This window comes from Sceloporus occidentalis, unplaced genomic scaffold, assembly GCF_023333645.1.
Source record: "Sceloporus occidentalis isolate IW3139 unplaced genomic scaffold, rSceOcc1.0.p SCAF_36, whole genome shotgun sequence".
Classification (NCBI taxonomy): Eukaryota; Metazoa; Chordata; class Lepidosauria; order Squamata; family Phrynosomatidae; genus Sceloporus; species Sceloporus occidentalis.
Window position 1 is genome coordinate 505,204 of NW_028317016.1, and position 19,499 is coordinate 524,702.

Here is a 19,499-nt window from a genome sequence, read left to right on the forward strand (position 1 = left end):
GAAAAATAATATTGCAATTCATTTAATCTACATTACTGCATCTCCTGAGACAGAAATATCTTTAGCTATATTTGCCTGATTAAACATTCATTAGGATTTTTTGTAAGCAATTCTTAAAATATTGAGCAAGTATTACCTTCCTTCTGTAGTGAGTATGGTCTTCATCAATACATATCTGTAAAGTTCTACATTGACTTTTGCTTTAAATTTCACTGGAATTCCATTAAATTTGAAGAAACTCTGAGCTTTGTAGTGTTCTACCTGTTCCAGTCATGATGGTACTCTCAGGACCAGTAGGAACATTTTGCTATCACTGAGTGACGAATAACTGTAATGTTCTGTAATTCGAGTGTTTTGAAAATTCTAAATGAGCTTGGTACAGATGGAACACATTAGTAAATGATCCAGATGTTTAACTATACCACAAGTGATATCATATGTCACAACCATACCTGAAACTATCCAGTTTGACCTGGAGTCTCCCGGTGAACTTTTGCCTTCTTGGGTCTCTGGGTCAGGGTCACCTACTCCCAATGACCTCCCTCCCACTCTACTGTCTGAGACTAGTCCAGCCTCAATATGTGAATAACCCATCCCTTCAGGTGGCTAGATGTGCCATTTCATGAAAGCACAGCCCCAAAGAGTAAAGGATCTAGGTCAGGGGTGTCCAAGTTTTTTCTGCAGTGGGCCACTTCATCAGAATTGTATACGTGCGAGGGCCGCACTCATTTTTCACTGTGAGAAAATATGGCCTTTAATAAAATATGCAGATTCAAATAAAGTAAATGACACAAAACCTTTACTTTTCCTCTCACTGATTTCTGGGCCTAGAAAGTGTTGTGACTACAAATTCAGGATAATTAAAAATGAAATAGTTCTATTTATTCTAGGGATGCACCAAAATTAAACTTCTGGACCAAAATATTCACTTAGCCAAAACCGAAAATGACCCCCCACCTTTAAAAATAATACTAAAAACTCACATTTTTAATAAAAGTAGGTAACACACCACAATTGGACAAAATAATTAGCAATATGACTTGGCATGATAGGAGTGTGATTGATAACAGCAATCACACTCCTATCATACCCAGGCAGGCAACCAGTAAATGCAGGTACCTAGGCATGATGGGACTGTGCTTGCTGTGATTGCTGTTAGCAATCATACTCCTATCATGCCAAGTCAGCCAGTACATGCTGGTACAGGGTGGCTGTAAGTGATGTGCAGACCCCATACTGCTGGCAGCATCAATACACAAGGGGGGCAGCTAGCTAGGTTTCAGCATGTACTGGCTGACTTGGCATGATAGGAGTGTGATTGCTAACAGCAATCACAGTCCCATCATGCCTAGGTTCCAGCACTTACACATCCATGATATCACACACTCATTCATTCATATACTCATTCATTCACAGATTCATTCCCTCAATCACGCATACTCATTCAAACACCCTCCCCACCCCCTTACCTGCACTGCAGCTCATCGATGCCGCTCACAGACTTCAGCAGGGGGCGTGGCCTCCCTCTGCGTTCTCTGGTACTGCACAGAGGAAGAAGGACTGGAGCAGAGTCATGTGATGTCACATGAACTCTGCTGGGTTCCGCTTCCTCTTTGCAGTAAAAAAGACCCTCCCACTGGTAAGTAGCAGGGCTCTTGTTGTAGCAGGGCTTGACATACAGCCCGCGTAAGATCGGTTGCCCTGGCTGCCGATCTTACGCGGGCCGCACCTCAAGGTCTCGCGGGGCGCATTTGGCCCGCGGGCCACATGTTGGACGCCCCTGATCTAGGTAGTTACTCTGGGAAGTTCCCATGTATGGTCAGAACATTTTACATAAGTGTCCTGTATAATGATGGATACTGGGAAACTCCAGGCTATGATAGAGAGGCTGAGATAAGATTTTTATACAGACAGGATTAGTCTCTATAATACATTGATATTTTTAATCCACTCTAACAGAAAATAACACCACACTTACCTGTAAATGTTCTGATGGAATGTGTTATATGAGGCAAACGTGAGAAGACCACCAAACCCGACTCCAAGGGAGTAAAAGATTTGTAGGGCTGCCTCTATCCACACCTATATCAGTGACAATAAAATAAAAACCAGACCACTAAATTACAGACATCCTACCTTGGGAAAATGTTTAATTGGTTTAATGTCTCTCACTTACAGGACTGTATATTAAGTTCAAATATCTATAGATACTATAATCCTGCCCACTTCATTAAAAAAGAAATACTAGCGATAATAATCAGGACAGGCAGTTAATCCTTTATTTAAGGAGTCTAGCATTGAGAGACACCGACTTGCAGTGTCCATAATAAGATATTTTAAAGTAAAAACAAAATTCAGATCTGTAATTTACTGTATCTTGTGAAATTAAAATGCATCTAATAATTATTGCATTTCTAAAGTCCAGCTCACTGACAAGCCATATGAAACAAGCCATATGAGGGCAAGATTGCCCCAAACATCACGAAAGTTTTAGATCCAAAATTTGTACATAAAAAAATATTCAAGCAACTTAACTTCTTTACTGACTAAGGGATATTCTATCTGTTTCCAATGCACTCACAACAAGTACATTATTTCTTTAGTGATATGAAATGGGATCTATCCGTCACACCAATGTTTTTACCTTTGAAGACAACAGGTGGTCAAACTGGGGGGTAAGGTAGAACTTAATTCCTATCCACGCACCATCTAATGTTGCTCCACGAATTAACAGCATGACCAGAATTAGATAGGGAAAGGTGGCTGTAAAATAGACAACCTGCAAGAAGAAAAGGAATGAGTAAACTTCCACACTGTTCACAGCAATACATTTAGTACTATTTTGTATTATCTGTAAGGTGCCAGATATTCTGTGCCATATTGCAATGGAATGAAGGGAAATGCACGCAGATACCATGATGACAACTGCAAGGCAATATCAGGGAGAACTGTCTCAAGCCCATACATGTAAACAGTAATCACTGCATAAAAAACATTAAGTTTAAAGGAGGCAATTATTTCATTTTGTAGCATTGACTGTTTGTTGATGTCCAAGTTTTTTTGTACTGTTTTTACGACTATAGTCCTTAACAAACTTAGGAAACTTAAAAACTTCAATTATCCTTACCTTGCCAGATGATTTTACCCCCTTTAATATGCAGAGATACACAATGGTCCAGGATAGGAGAAGACACAGACACAATTTCCATCTAATCTGTCCTGGATCTCCAATTCCAGTGCTTCCTTGTATGTGAAGAACATAACGACTGTAAGAAAGTGATCACTGTAATGAGTATTAACAAAATACATAGGTAGATAGATCGATCTATCAAAAAAAGGAAAAGTAACATGCCACATCTTGGGTTAAGTGTCCGTACAAGGTTTGTGGAATCATTTGGTAATATTAGGCATTTACTGAAATGTCAATGCCAACAATGTCAATTGGTATCCACAATGGTTGATAGATATATAGATAGATAGATAGATAGATAGATAGACAGACAGTATCCTCTGATTCCCATTAGGGGATATATCTATGATTATTCATGGTCTAGATTTCCAGGCAGAACCTCCTATCTCTCCACCACTCTCACCTCCAGTACTCCTCGCTGGGGCTTACTGTGCTGCTCATGTTGATTGGCAGCGCAGAGTTGCTGGCCCGGATTACATGGTGGTCCAGGCAGAGCTCAGTGTTCCACCAGTTGCCGCAGTGCTCCCAGGGTAGGCTGCTGGTCAGAGAGGCGAAGAGGTAGAATAGCACATAGGCTATTATCATGTTGTAGTAGATGGCCACCAGGGCCACAATTAGGAGCATTCCCATCCCAACACCTGTGAAGTACACAGGAAGATACAACAAAAGTTCACAAAATGTTCATTTTTTTTACAAACTTTGTATAATTAAAGACATTTTGGAAATTATTACATTGTGCATGAAAATATAAATATATAGATTGAATATATGATTACATATCTATTTATAGCATGTACAATTATCATCATCATTTACAAAAATAGTCTGAAATGTCTACAGTTGTATAAAGATTAGTATCCATTACCAATACCTATGTGGTTATGTGGTGAGGAAATACGAATTTTCACGAGCAAACTCACTACTTTGACTCCAACGCACAAATTTACAAGCATACACTCAACTACAGGATAGTGAAGCTGATGCATATTAAAAAAGCAAGAAAATCAGGGATTCATTAACCTGCAATTTGCAAAATCATACTGAAACCTCAAAAGTAACAGGAACAGGACAAGATTGGAGAGTTTTATAATATTTAATTATATTTAACTTACTACACCCTGAACCACAACACATGGGGGGGGGCTCAGACCTTGTTTCATGTCAATGTTTTTGTGAGTTAAGAATAATTGAGTGAATTTACAATTATGCTTTAGTCCAACTCTTGTGAGTTGCTGACAGTTTAGTGACCTGCCACCATGAGTCTCACCACAGCCCTTTGCTCAAGATGTGTGCCTATGAATAACTAAATTGGAAAATTGCATTTCTCTTTCATCGAGATTGATATATATATTTGGAAATTGTATATATTTGTGAAGTGCAAATCAATACTTAATATTGTACTCCATGAAATATTTTTCCTGGGTATATAGAAGGAATGGATTAATTATGAGACTGCTTATCAATGAATTAGTGTATAATATAAACAAATGAGAGCAGAATAAGTCTCATCAACACACAAAACAGACCTATAAGCAGCAAGAAGAGGCTCTTCTTAATCAATTGTATTATTGTGTAGTTGGAAGCGGGCCAAATTTGATAGTCTGGTAATACAAATTTAAAGCCTTTGACTTAACTTTGATCATCATTCTAGAATGATGCATTAGATGCTCCTTGTGGAACTGAAATTAAGAAAAACGGATGGAGTGGTGGCCAAAACTGTATAAACAAGACAAATGTTGAACAATTTGAAATTGCCATACATACAGTTTTTTTGTCATTGTCTCTTCTTTACATGTGTACTATATAAATATCTAAATATTTTTACAATATTTTGCATGTTTTACTTTTTGTTTATTAACAGTTTTTTGGTATTTACTTTCATGGTTACATACACTATTTTAGTGCTTGCATCCAATTAATTACACATTTTATTACACGTGTCACAGAAAAATGTTCCTTCTACTATTACTGCAGCACACTTACCTTTGAAAAGTGGGCTTATCTTCCACACAGCCAGTGGCCCAAGACTCGAGAACTGCCCGAGAGACAGCTCCATGAAGAATAGAGGGATACCACAAACCGCCAGCATGATGAAGTATGGAATGAGGAAAGCCCCTGGAACATGAAGTAGACTTAGCAGGGATAATATTATAACATAGTAACTATGGAAGCCTTCTTGGCTTAACTAACAGGATATGGAACTTGTCTTTGTTTATACTTCAGCACAGCGGCATGAGGATACATTATACATTATCCAGTTATCTGCCTGTAATAGATAGCACAACTAAGTTGCTCCCATTCTCCAGGTTTGCCCATGTGGGGTCTCCCAGCCCTTTTGCTCCATAAACTTCATATGTCACAATGAGGTATTTAATGCCTGGTATGTTTTCCCCATTACTCTTCACTGGTTGTACCATCAGACATTTCCCTTTGTGGCTATTCAAGCATCACGACAGATAAGATATACAATAACTGGTGTGAAATTATCTCATCTATTTATGCGTTTTCTACAAACAAACCTATGATCATTTTAAAATGTAATTGTACCAATGAAAGCTTAGAACTGTGTGGATTTTAATTCAATCAGCTGGAAATCTATAAGGAAAAATTAGAGCCATATTTGAAATTAAACTGCCTATGCCCACTAATTACATGTTACGCATATGAATATGTCTCATAGTCACATCTACTGTAGCATTGTCTGGTGGGCAGTCAAGGCTTATTGTATTGGGTGGCATAGATCCATAGCATTAGTACACAGCAATAGAACAAGATTTATTGATTTTTTCAAGATCCTATACTTCACAGTTCTATATGTTTAAAAAAATCTAAGTAGTGGCATTTACAGAGCAAAGTGAGAAATACATATGTATTAAAATTTGAAGTACAAATGTACCCTGTATCGATATTCAATTGGGGCAGCCATCTTAACTTTCTGTTCTCAAGAATGATTATTGCTCTCTAATAAGTTATCTCATCCCTGTTTAGTTATTGTTGTTGATAATATGATTACATTGCGACATTAGTGCCATGCATTTCTGTCATTTTAATGTCTTGCTAAAAGGAAAATGCAACTCATTCAATGGTGGACAGAACTTCCTTATTAGAAGCAAAGTATTCAATACTGGCTGCAAATTAGTTATTTTCTGACGGCTATCAGAGACTTAGTTCCACCAGGATCCAAGATGGCTGCTCAATGTCATGTTATGATTTATCAACTTAAATTGTCTAATTATTTAGGCAAAAATCCTTTCATATGTCTGACAGCATCATCATATGAAATTCGTGGATGCCCTAATTTGGTGCAAAGATATATAAAATAATGTTAACCAGTGAGGTATGTTATCAACTAGAAAAATCTCACAAACCAATGACTTGTGACTAAAGTGTGTAGCATTGTTGCTATCTGATTCACATATCCCTGCATGTTTTGCACACAATATGACACAGTCAGAGACAGAATTCAAGTATGATTTGACAGATAGTAAAAAAAATTACAGTGGATAGCAATAAAATCATTATCGAAACTCTACACCCCTGGAGCAGAATCTAAGATCAGTTCCATGTAGATGCAATTTCCTAATAATCATATCACTGTGCCTGTACCACATAAGTAATAAATTATGTATTCAGGGAATAAGAACCATAGTTATTATGATTTTTCCTTCAGACTAAATACAAAAACTAATGTGTGTCACAAGGACATGGAAATTGTTTGATGGATATATTTTTTAGTCAATAGAAGGGAAACAGAATAATTATAAACTGTTTTCTTAATAGCTTTTAGTATAAATAAACTAATTCCTTTATTAAAACTACCTATTGGAGACTTCTGGGGTAGGGCATAATGGTGATGCCTGCATTTTGCAGAGCTCTTCCAAACCACAGGCAATCAATGATGATCTGCAGCTCTGCTGTCCTTTTTCCAGCTAACCCACCATCATGTCGGGCCCTACTGGGGATTGAACAAGCAACCTAGGCTAGCCGACCACTTTTGGGTTGCAGGTCTCTGCCTCTCCATTGACATTGGCTCATTGGCTGCAGGCCTGCCTCGGCTGCGACCTTCGCAAGAGCGAAAGTGCAGCCAGAGGCCATCTTGGTCCAGGGACTCCCCTTCATCCTCTTGCTACAGCAACGCTTCTCTCCGGTGCTGAACAAAAACCCTCAGCAAATCCTCTTTGATCCAGTGTACACAAAAACAGCGGAGACACAACTGTAAGGTCTGAGTAGAGTAACAACAGGCCTTGAGCCATGTGAAACACAACAGGGGATCACCTTCAGAACAGGATAAATACAGCAAGTCCCAAAGAACATCCCCTCCATGTCATTAGTTGGAGCCTGCATTGTTTGGCTATATACAGCTTATACAAGTAGTGCCAGAGACTTAACCTCCCTGGGGAACCCCCCACCCCATCTCTATCGGATCAGTGTATTCTGACTACCATTTCCTAACAACACTGAATAACCGCTAACATAAAGAATTTATACAATTACATGGAAACTGACCTCCAGATCTATATCATAAACTCAGAACTTGTTTCTGCAACAATAATCATCCAACAGAAATGGCAGTACACTTTCACTGATTATATTAGTGAGCCACAGCTGATTTCACAGCTGATTATACCTCCCTGACCTGATGTAAATGGTGCAACATATTTTACTGTGGCAATCGTTTTGTTGTTTGTTTTGCAACATTGATCAGCATTCCAGGAATAAATGGTTAAAGACCACAATATCCACTAATCATATCTGGCACCCCACATAATGGTCCCACTCTGCTCCGGAAACTTTAGAATACTTTGTGATACACATGCCATCTTAACTATTTACCTTCTTTGCTGAAAAACACTACTGTACCCTGACATGCTCTCTAGACCACTTGGTGTTTTAACACTTAGTGATATGTCACTGGCTATGTGAAACAGACTATTATCTGCACCCTGGCGTGGCACTTCTTTTTTTTGCCCTCCTGGCCTTGTTTTCACAATATGGAGAATTTAATCAACAAACCCCAGAGAAAACTCTCTCTCTGATAAAGACCACTCTTCTCTCCACCCAATCCCAATCTAAATTGGGTGACCAGCAGAGCTCACAGGGGGAGATTGACCTAGAACTAACTACTATGAGTCAAGACCCCATCCCTAACCCTGACCTCTCTTAAATGTCTGCCCAGAAATACTCTGAAATGGCCCATGGTGCCTTCAAAGTAAGCCATCTGGCCCCTATTTAACACCAGACTCCTGGAAATCTACCAACACCACTTTAGAACGGATCACTACAAATGACCACTATCTAACTACTACTTGATAAAGTGGATTTTTGAAACCAGGAGCAGGAGAATTCACCTGAAACTTTACCAGCACTCTACTGCAAAGTGTCAAGTCTCAATATTTGATAAAAAATATAGCTTTGGAATGCCCTGGGCCTGTCATATTCCCATTACAAATAGAAAAAGCTCACTGATTGGGTTGAGGGGGGGAGAACTCATCCACTGCCAACTTTCTTCAGATTAGTAAACTTCTAAAATAAGAGCAAAATACTGGTGGCTTATAGAGCCAAGGGAGAACTCTGCTATGACAATCAGAGAACTACTACATACAAGATTTGATTTTCCATAAAGTAGAATGGACGTTTTTCATTGATAGTCCTAAAGAAGTAGAGCTTATTGATGAAATACTGAAAACTAGAATTGCAGGCATTATTTGGTCCTTGGGCATCTCTGGTGATGCTTGGTAAAATAGCTACATGGACTCTATCAGGGTTTGATACGAGTCTCAGAATCTTTACCCCAATGTCATTTTCTGAAGGATTGCACAGTGTGGAGCTGGTTCTTTGTGCTCGGGTGCTGGATATCTATGCAATCGGTTGTTTTTTCACTTCACTATATGAATTCACTATATCTTTACTTCCTGACAAGCAATGGTTTTCATAAGGCCAGTTATTAGAGCCACTTGGTTGCCATCATTATATCATATTGATGATGGAGTAAATAAGGATTAATATAATTACATAATTTCCAGACATGCTAAAACCCCTAAGCAGCATAAACAAATACTTTCTAACATTAAATCTAAACCTTTGACCAATTAATTTTATTTTATGAACGTTATGATAGTTTTAGCAATTAGCTCTTCAAACAACATCCACTTACTATCCATTTTCCTGCATATGCCTGTAAAGCATTTTATGTAAAAATACTTTTATAGTATTTGAATTAGGTACTGGTAGATTTTAATCTTGGGGTGGAAATGCCTGAAGCCCTGAAGAAAAAAATGTGTATATGTGATATGGCTGGTCACTTACCTCCTCCATTGGTATACACTCTGTATGGAAATCTCCAAACATTTCCAAGGCCAACACAGTATCCAATGCAGGAGAGCAGAAAATCCAACTTTCCAGTCCAGTTCCCTCTCTCCTCTGGGTATTCCATGTCCAATTCATTCTCATCTCGATCACTTGGGCTTATCAGCAGATCTGGTGTAACCGGCTGTAAGGAAAGTAATAGCAATGGGAAAAGCATATTCGCAGCCATCTTTAAGGAAGAGCAAAAAGCTGGTCAGAACCCAAGCACTTCACTAAAGTCCACAGCAACTAGCTTGACAAAGGCCTAAATCACCCAAAGGCAAACTAATTCCAGAAACTGAGGCTTTAATAAGTAAGCATTGGTGGGAACAACTTAAAATTATAACATACAATACTCAAGAGCATCATTGTTCCCTTAACGTGTATATTTCCATTGTGGGATAAATGTCTTTGGTGGTCCCAGTCCTTGAGTAGAGGCATGAAAAACATTACAGAGCGTGCTCATCCTCCTGGCATTCACAAGGTTACAACAGAGTCAACAACTACCTATAATTATTCTATTAAGAAACAAACCAATCAGTCTCCATAGCACTAAACAAGAGTGTCACATCAACAAAAACATGACATGCAATTTAATTCAAAAGTCAATTGAACCACAAGTGACACACAGACTAATTATGATGGCACACAAACTGCCGAAGACAAAATTGTTGGTGTATGGTAAATAATTACAGCTGTTGATATTTTATGGAAATTCTGTGTGTGTGTGTGGGGGGGCGCTTTATTGAGACTGTGTTAATTAGCATTTTTGTACAATGCATTATACCCTAGACAAACCCTGTAGAATACAACTGGCCTCGTGGCTAATGAACGCTGGGTGTTTTGATGTCTGTTTAAGGAAATGAAAGCTGTAGCTGGGACACCAGGTAAAAAAAATAGCTCTTGTCTTATTTCCTCTTTTTGATCGTTAGGCTGCCTTTTTAACAGCAGGTTGTGGTACAGCTGTGTCTGCTGCTCTGTTTCCATGGAAACACAGACATTTTCAAACAGCTGGTTACACACGTGTGTACGAGCAGTGTTACTGTATAAAATAAACCGGACACTTATCTGTGCTAGATGACACAAAAACATAATTCCTGCCCTATTTGGTACATTTTATTCGTCCCCATTAAAAAAAGGAATTGTCTCCCCAGCCTGATAAAATTTTCACAAACAAAATAGTAGAGAAACAAAATATTATCTAAAATGATTCCCTACCCTTACAAAAGTGCTTTGTAAGGGTCTGTCATAATTCTAATAAACTGGTTCAGCAAATCAATTTGGCAGCCAAATTATGCATTGCCATGGTCTAAATGACAAACAGTACCAAATGGAAGAGTTAGCAGCTTGGGTTGAGGATTATCAGGAAACGTTTTATGGATGCTGGGGAGAAGAAGCCGTGGTCTACGGCCAGAAGAAGATCTATAGCAATGATGAGTTTGGGAAGCTATCGGTGAAGCTCAGTGTTTAGAGGACCATAGACCAACTGGTTGGTTGAGAGGTCTTTGATGTGGTTGGTTTGAAGTGTTTGAACGTATCTATAGTTCTCATCAAGTGAAGAGTGATTATTTCTGCTATCGTTAGGGCCGGCCAAAGACATTGTGCTGTCTGGGTTTGAGGATGAAATGATGCCCACCACCACAACCACGCCCACCAAAATCACACACACAACAATTATATATACATGTTCATACACACTTAACATCCATGCTCTCACACACACACATCTATATCCAAATATGCTGCTTTCCCTCCAGCTGTGAGCAGTCTCGGATTTAACCACAGGGTCATGTAACCTTGCGTTAAGTGACCCCTCTATGTTCCTGGTTGCCCCGCAGTATTACTCTGCTCCTGCTGCACTTATGCAAAAGGTGGAACTTCTGGGCGCAGCTTCTTCTCCCGTAGCTCTCACTTTTTGCAGAAGCGCATGAGATGCCAGAATAATACAGACAGATTCATGGCGAAAGAGAGGTGTAGAAACTCTTCTCTTTCTCCACAAATCTATCTTCGTGCAGCAAATTACCACCCCTGTCAAAGTGCCAGATTCATTTTAAAATGAAGACATTTTACTCAGGATTGAGTAGATTGTCCTCACACCTTGTTTACTTTTCCTTAATTTTTATTATTGTAAAAAAAAACCTTTGTCAATCCCAACCTGCCAGGGGGACTTCCAGCGTTACAAATAAAATAAAGTGAGAAAGGTAATAAGGTCAAATAATATTTCCCTCTTTTACATCATAGGTCTGCCCTGACCCTTCGAGGCATGGACTCACTAGAAGATGTACTGTGGTGTCTAGCAGCAAGCAGATCATTTAATTTCTGTAAATTGCGAGGTGGGGCCTCCATGTGTTCTCCAGGTAAGCGGCGTACATGTACCCGGCCATCCACTTGATGTAAAACAAAACGTGTTAATCAGACCAGGCCACCGTCTTCCATTGCTCCGAGGTCCAGTTCCTATACTCATGTGCCCATTGTAGGCGCTTTCAGCAGTGGACAGGGCTCAGCATGGGCACCCTGACTACGCATGCACAACAAACTGTGATGCACTGTGTTCTCACACCTTTCCATCAGAACCAGCATTAACATTTTCACCAATTTGAGCTGAAAAATTGGCTTCTAAGACATCAACTTTGCGGACAAAATGTTCACTTGCTGCCTAATATATCCCACCCACCGACAGAAGCCATGATAACAAGATTATCAGCATTATTTACTTCACCTGTCAGTGGTTATACTGTTATGGCTGACCGGTATATATATAAGTACACTTGTTAGTACATGCCAAAGAAAATTAGACTACAAATTCTTGCATGTAAAATACTAAATTAATTGTAACACGAATCTATATTTAGATCCTGAAGTTTTATCTAAAGAGCTCACAATCATTTTGCGTAACATCGGTGAAAATATGCCAATAAAGCCCTTCAAAATGTTCATTGTAAAATTTGTACCTCCCAAGAGTACTTCTTTGGGAACCAAATCTCTCTGTCCCTCTTTACCTTTCTCTGATGTTCTGCGTCTGGCACTGAAACTGTTAAAGGACCGTTTGAGACAATTATAATTGTTTACATAACTAAACACATTTAATGGCATAGTAAGGTTTCAAGTCCATTACTCGATAATGAATGGCTTACATGTATCCCTGGAGCTAATCCTTCAAGCTGTGTTCTAACATATGATATAGGTTATCAGTCCTTTAACTTAGCTCCTCCTGTTGTACAAATGGGAGATAACATTTTACCCATGTAGTCTCTTGTTTAGTACTCGTCATGATATTTTCATAAACCTTTAAAAGATAAGTCTGTGCCAAATGTTCTGGGTGCCTTAATATGATATGTAATGGTAAGTGATCAATTTTCTAGGTCTAGGTCTATGCTAAAACAGAGGTCCTTGTTTTTTAGGAGACATTGAAACATAGAATGTGACAGTAGATAAGAACCATTTGGCCCATCTTGATACCTATCCCCCTGATGGAGACTTCTGTCTGCAAAATTACTTTGCATCCCGAGTCGTCCATTAAGCCTAAATGTAAAATGTATATTAATGCCATAAAATGTGTTTAGCATAATCAGTGCCATTATAAAAAAACATTTTACTCAATATGTTCTGAATATCACAATTAATTTTGGGTATATATCTAATTGAAACAAGTTCTATTTACTATGCTATACCAGGCCTGGAGTGGCCATCTGCAAACACCCAGTGGACCATTGATGAACAGAAATCCTAAACACTATCTTGGTAACATTTTTTTTCCCTTTCAGGTCATCGGAAATTAGAGTAGCCCAGGGTCATTGGAAGATATCAAAATGAGATAGAATGCTGGTTTAAATATTCTCCACATTTGCATTAGCAATGCTTCCCTGATTAGCTACTGCAATAGCCAGATTGCAAATTTTGCTTTATTTTGACCCAAATGTCATCAAGCAACTCATATGGACATTACAGCAGATACACAGAAAAAATAACATCCATGCTAATTGGAAGATCTACTATCCTATGCAAATACCCCAAGGCTTGAACTATAACAGATTTGTAGAGCGACGGGAAGTATGATTAGGAGTGGCATACTAAACACAAGCTTATACACCATATGGACAGTATTGGGACACACCTCTTAATTATTGAATTCAGGTGTTTCAATCAGACCTATTGCCACAGGTGTATAAAATCAAGCACATAACCATGCAGTCTGCATTTACAAACGTGTGAAAAAAATTCAGGTGGTTCTGAAGAATTCAAGCGTGGTACTGTGATAGGATGCCACCTTTGCAATAAGTCAGTTTGTAAAATCCCATGCGCGGTCAAATGGTATTATTGGAAAGTGGAAGTGTTTAGGAACAGCCGCAACTCCAAGCCATGAAGAGGGGTCACTGAGTGCTGAGGAGCAAGGCAGATAAATCTTAATGCTACACCATTCCACTATGGCCGCATTAACGCAGGGCAAAAGGGGCACCTGCCCCTTAAGCCCGCAGCAACTGCAGCCGGGCCTGCCACTCTAGGGGGCCGGGCTTAGGGGTGTGCGGCCACACAGGGCGCCACTGCAGCAGGAGCGCCTGCCCGGGACTTAAATTAAAACATCGGGGGGGGTTAAACTTTATTTAACATCCTCCATGTTAAAAAAAGTTTTTAAAAAAAACGATGTTTTAATTTATGTCCCGGGCAGGGGCGCCATGCACTCGCTCGTGAAGTTTTCAACAACCGCTTGGCGCCCCCACTCTCCGTGACTCCGTCGCGGTGCCGGCGCTCAGCTGTGAAGCGCGCACCGTGGCAGAGTGGGAAGACGGACGCCTTGCGCCCCCACTGCAGGACTTTGGCAACAAGGTAAGTAGGGAGAGGGTGGGCTAGTGAGAAGGGGGAGAGGGGTTAGATAGTGAGAGGGGGTACATATTGAGAAGTGGGGAAGGGGGTACATAATGAGAAAGGGGGGAAGGCAGTGAGAAGGGGCAGAGGTGGTAGATAGTAAGAAAGGGAAGAGGTGGTAGATAATGAGAAGGGGCAGAGGGGGGAGGCAGTGAGAAGGGGGAGGGGGTTAGATAGTGAGAGGGGGTACATATTGAGAAGTGGGGAAGGGGGTACATAGTGAGAATGGGGGGAAGGCAGTGAGAAGGGGGAGAGGGGTTACATAGTGAGAAGGGGCAGATAAGAAGGGGAGGGGTAGATGGGGAGAGGGGGTAGTGTGAATGTGTACAAAAATGAATGAATAAATGTGTGGATGAATTGTGTGAATGCATACAAGAATGAATGAATTAATGTGTGGATGAACTGCTTGAATGATTTGTGAGACTCCATTAATGAATATGTATAAATGATTTGTGTGAATGTGTGAGTAACTGTGTTTGTTGTTGTGGTAGCGGAGGGAGTGATTGCATGCTAGGGAGTGTGGAGCAGGGCCCAAGGAAATGTCGGTGTGGTAGAGCCTGTCCTGGTGTGTGCGTTGGTGTGGCAGAGCCTGTCCTGGCATGTATTTACTCATCTGTTTTCTGGCCCTTTACTTTCTGTAGGAATACATTGAACTGTTTATTTTTTTACTTATCCAGTGATAAATAGCCCTCCTGAATTTGTAGTCACTTCAGAGGACAAAACATTCTAGGCCCAGAAATCAGTGAGAGTAAAAGTAAAGGTATTGTGTTATTTACTCTATTTCAACCTGCGTATCTTATTAAAAAGGATTATTGGCAATAAATTGTGGCTTCAGGGATCCCGTGTATGATGACTTTTTTAAGTCACATTGTTCCCCCTAGGGGATTGGCGCCACAAATCAGTTGGGTTGGTATGAGTTCTGAGTTTCTTCCCTGCTGTGCTGTGAGTCTGTGACTGACAGACTCGCTTGTCGTGAGGGTGATCTGACCAGCCAAGGCCCAAGGAGTGCCACACTGCCACTGGTATGGTCAAAGATTAGTTACTGTTTTGAATCTTTCATTAAAGATATAGCACTTTATAAATTGCATAACGTTATGATTCATTTATTATATATTTATGTAATGGTAATTGATTACAGTGACAAAAGCATGCTGAAATATAACTAATAGGCAACAATAAATGGTATATTAAATGTGTCAGAATTTGGTTTAACAAAAAATAAATAAATAAATAAATAAATAAAAATGGGCTTCTCAGTCTTAAATGCCCGGGTCTATTTTTTGTCCCAGTCCGGGCCTGCTTCCAACGTTATGGGAAAAGTTTGGGGAAGACTTTTTTTTATTTCGGTACGGCTTTTCCTCAGTTTACAAAGCAAGGTCCATAAAGACATGGTTAGAAGAGGTTGGTGTGGAAGGACACGACAGACCCATAAAGAGCCCTGACCTCAACCCCACCAAACACTTTTGGGATGAACTGGAATGGAGATTGTGATCCAGACCTTTTTGTCCTCATCAGTGCCTGACCTCACAAATGCTCTACTGGATGAATGGGCAAAAATCCCCATTGTAGAAATCCTTCCATGAAGAGTGGAAGCTGTTTTAGCTGTAAAAGGAGGACCAACTACATACTAATGTATATGTATTTAGAATGAGATGTCATCTATCTATTTATTATCTATCTATCTAGCTAGCTAGCTACAGAGTTGTATTTACTTTGGGTGCTAACATAGGCCTGACCCACTACGGAGTGCCAGGATATAAAGTCATATCTTGGCACTCCGTGACTTGATGGTACTCAGCACCATTTTAAAGCAGTATATGGAGGCTGTGCCAACTCAGCACACCAGGAATCTCCCTTGTAACCACTCCATTGATCAGCTGCACGCTAAAGAGCCTGATAATTCAAGAGGGTACATTTTCATCCCTGGATCTCTCGGCCTAGGCCAAAATAAGTTGCTGGCTACCTAGCTACAGTATCTATTAGGATCAGGAGCATAAAGGAAAGAAAGAAAAAACATAGAGGGATGAAAACATGCCACTGCGCAAGTGTGGAATTGACTCTCTCTTACGTGGCTATATTATAGAGCAAGTAAATGCCAGTTTTGTACTAAACTAAATGTGTTAATAAACACCTCTACTAATAACAGAAGTCCTTAGAAGATTGTGTCATTAGTGCCAACATCAAGGGTCTACATTACTGTACAGGGGTAAAATAAATAAAAAGGAAATAACTCAGAACAATAGACACCACGAAATTTCCTTTATAATTATTTTTTTTTATTTTTACAAAAAACTTTTATTTGTTTTGCCTCCTATGCTGATATCATAGGTTCACATTTCACTAGTGTGAAATGTGTTGATTAAATCACATTTAAGAACATGGCTAGTTAGTATCATGTGTTGTTCATTCACACCCCTGAAATAACCCCCTTTCTGTTTCACTTCCAAAACAAACCATAGGTTTTGTTATTGCCATCATGTATCTTACCTATGTTTAATTACCTGTTGCCATGTTATAAATTGTTAGCTGATCTAAACATTCATAAAAAATCGATTCTCTTCAAATTGCACAAATATCTAACATGAGGATCCATGACTGGCACACAAAATTGCTTCCTAACGAATATCTAAATCAGAGTAATGGCTGTAAAATGAACATATAATATTCCTTACATTTTTATTCTAATCAATGCAGAACAGTTTCACACATGCATTTTAATAACCATACATTGGTAATTGGATGTGTAGATATTTGGCTCGCGAATTATAACGTCAATTGGCTTTTTAACTCTTTCAAACCAGGTGGCTGAGCCTACCGAGAGCATTAAACCAACTATCGGTCTACCGCAGATCCCCCCTCTTACAATCCTAAACAAACCCAAATAGAGGTTCGCTCTGTCAAGTAAACAAACCACTCAACAGGCAATACAATTTCTGCTTATTTTACATGAAAAAAAGAACTATCAGTTTATATTTTTTCTTCCTCTATGTCATCATTAGATTTCCAGTTTCCATACGTATATACGGTATATATATATATAAATATATATATATACAGTGTTGCAGTCATATGTTCATTTATACATGCATATCACATATGTATAAAGAGGTGTGTGGCTGAATATATGTATCTGTAGGTGTATTAGTTGAATAGAGGGGATCATGCCTTTGGGCTCATGCCTGTGATCAGATGAAGCTGTTTCTTCCCTACCTGCTGCAGATGGTCCTTGTACCTCTTCATCCTGTTGCTCTCTCCTTCAGATTCTGTGCCCGGCACTTGGAGATGCGAGAGCAGCTTGCCTGAAAGAACAGCTCCCGTTTCTTCTTCCTTGCTCTCTCTTTCTCTCTGTGTCTCTCTCACATTCAGGTGACTGACACAGAATGGGGATGAGCTTGTGATGTTAACCCCTTTTGTAATAGACTAAAAATATGCAGGCAGATGGATAGTGATAAGACAAGAGGCCTGTGCAGCAGGCACATCTAGAGAAGGATAGGGGGAGTCTGATCATTCACAGACCTATACTGAAGACTGAAGCACACTATGCACATGTATTCAGTTTTTAAAAGGATCATTGCATTCGCATTAATGCACCCTAAAAAGACATTCACTACCAGAAATAGTAGGAACAACACAATTACATATGTAGATGTAAAATCAAACGTAAACACAGGCTTACAGAGGTCATGTATTAGTAGCCACTTTGCGGATTTGCACACATATATAACATTAGAAAAAACCCAACAATGAGATTAAGTTATTCCAAACTCAAAGTCATTCAAATCTGTATGTCTGAATCATAGAACCAAGGACATTCATTTATTCATTGGCAAAACTGTAAGGGATGCTGGGGACTAAATATCCCACTTGCACAAATCTTATGTACAATTAACGTAAATATAACTCACATTCCTGGAGTTACGTGCCACAAAGATGATGCAAGTTAAAAACTGAGGGATTATTCTGGAGCATCTGGAGTTGACTTGAAACTGTGTTCCATATAGGACATTTCCCCTCAACCTCCTGGAAAGGAGGTGCGGGAAGTGGGGTCAATCTTTTATTTTGAGAGTTGTAGTTGAGTTTATGCAACCTGGCAACTGAGTTAACCAATTAACTCAACTTCTGACTTGACGTTTAATGAAAAGATCCCACTGGAAAACCATTAGACTGTTTATGTCCAAGGGCTGAGTTTGTTAGATGATGATTTGTAGCAAGATTTTTTTGCTAGGGTGCGATTGTACTAACTTTTTCCACTCACTAACTGTCCTGTGTACGGCATTTACACAATTTCATTTATAAACCTGTTTTTGATTTAGACTTTTTGGATTGGATATGGCCTGATGCAGTCTTCAGTCGAAGTTGATACCTATTATTGGGCCAACATAGAAAAAGATCTAAAGTTACATAACTGCAAATTGTATGGCTGTAATAGACCGTGATAATACATTTTTTACACCCGATAAAAAAAATTAAAAATTTGAAAAGAGGGACATCCGTAGCAAAAAAGGATAAAGACTTTGTCCCAAAGAGAGACTGTATCTTCTAGTCAGGCATATTAATAAAGTAAAAATTATTTCCGAGGCTTGTGTTTAATTGCCAGAAACCCTTTTGAAAAAAATGCACTTTATCTGAATACACTTTTGTGCTCTATGTTATAACATTCTATTAGTGTAGTCTATTGGTTCTTTGTGATCAATTCTGTGTACTTTGTCCATTCTGCATTTCTGTACTTGCTGCTTCTTTTACTCTCCTCCTTCATTCATTTGCAGCCACCTTGTATCAGCAATGTGCATGAAAAGTCTAATTAAAGAACTTGTGAATGACGTTATCTCTTGACACCTATACACGAAAGGCATTTGTGTGACAAATGGAATGCTGCCAAAGTGTACCCTCTGCTGGTGAAACGCTGGTACTGCATGCAATCACATATTAGTAACAATAGTTTGTCCTGCTTCAACAAAGGACTTACAGACTTATTGTAATAAACACATATGATCTTTATAGGCACATTAAATGTTTAGATGTGTGCCCCTTAAGCACTGCATGAAAATCAATTAAAATCTTTTAAGTTTTGCATGGTCCATTCACAACTTTTGGCAAAAAT

At 39.3% G+C, this 19,499-nt stretch overlaps 1 protein-coding gene across 1 annotated transcript in view; it reads right to left on the minus strand.

Moving 5' to 3' along the window:
• Positions 1-17,638, minus strand: part of LOC149297835 (sodium-dependent proline transporter-like) — a 35,352-nt gene extending 17,714 nt beyond the window's left edge. Inside the window, exons 1-7 of the mRNA XM_089488013.1 lie at positions 17,609-17,638; positions 9,497-9,680; positions 5,174-5,305; positions 3,594-3,828; positions 3,128-3,266; positions 2,645-2,779; positions 1,979-2,082 (exon numbers count right to left, since the gene is read on the minus strand). Coding sequence (XP_089344139.1) covers positions 1,979-2,082; positions 2,645-2,779; positions 3,128-3,266; positions 3,594-3,828; positions 5,174-5,305; positions 9,497-9,680; positions 17,609-17,638 — 959 coding nt within the window. The remainder of the gene's footprint in view (positions 1-1,978; positions 2,083-2,644; positions 2,780-3,127; positions 3,267-3,593; positions 3,829-5,173; positions 5,306-9,496; positions 9,681-17,608) is intronic.
• Positions 17,639-19,499: the final 1,861 nt, after the last annotated feature.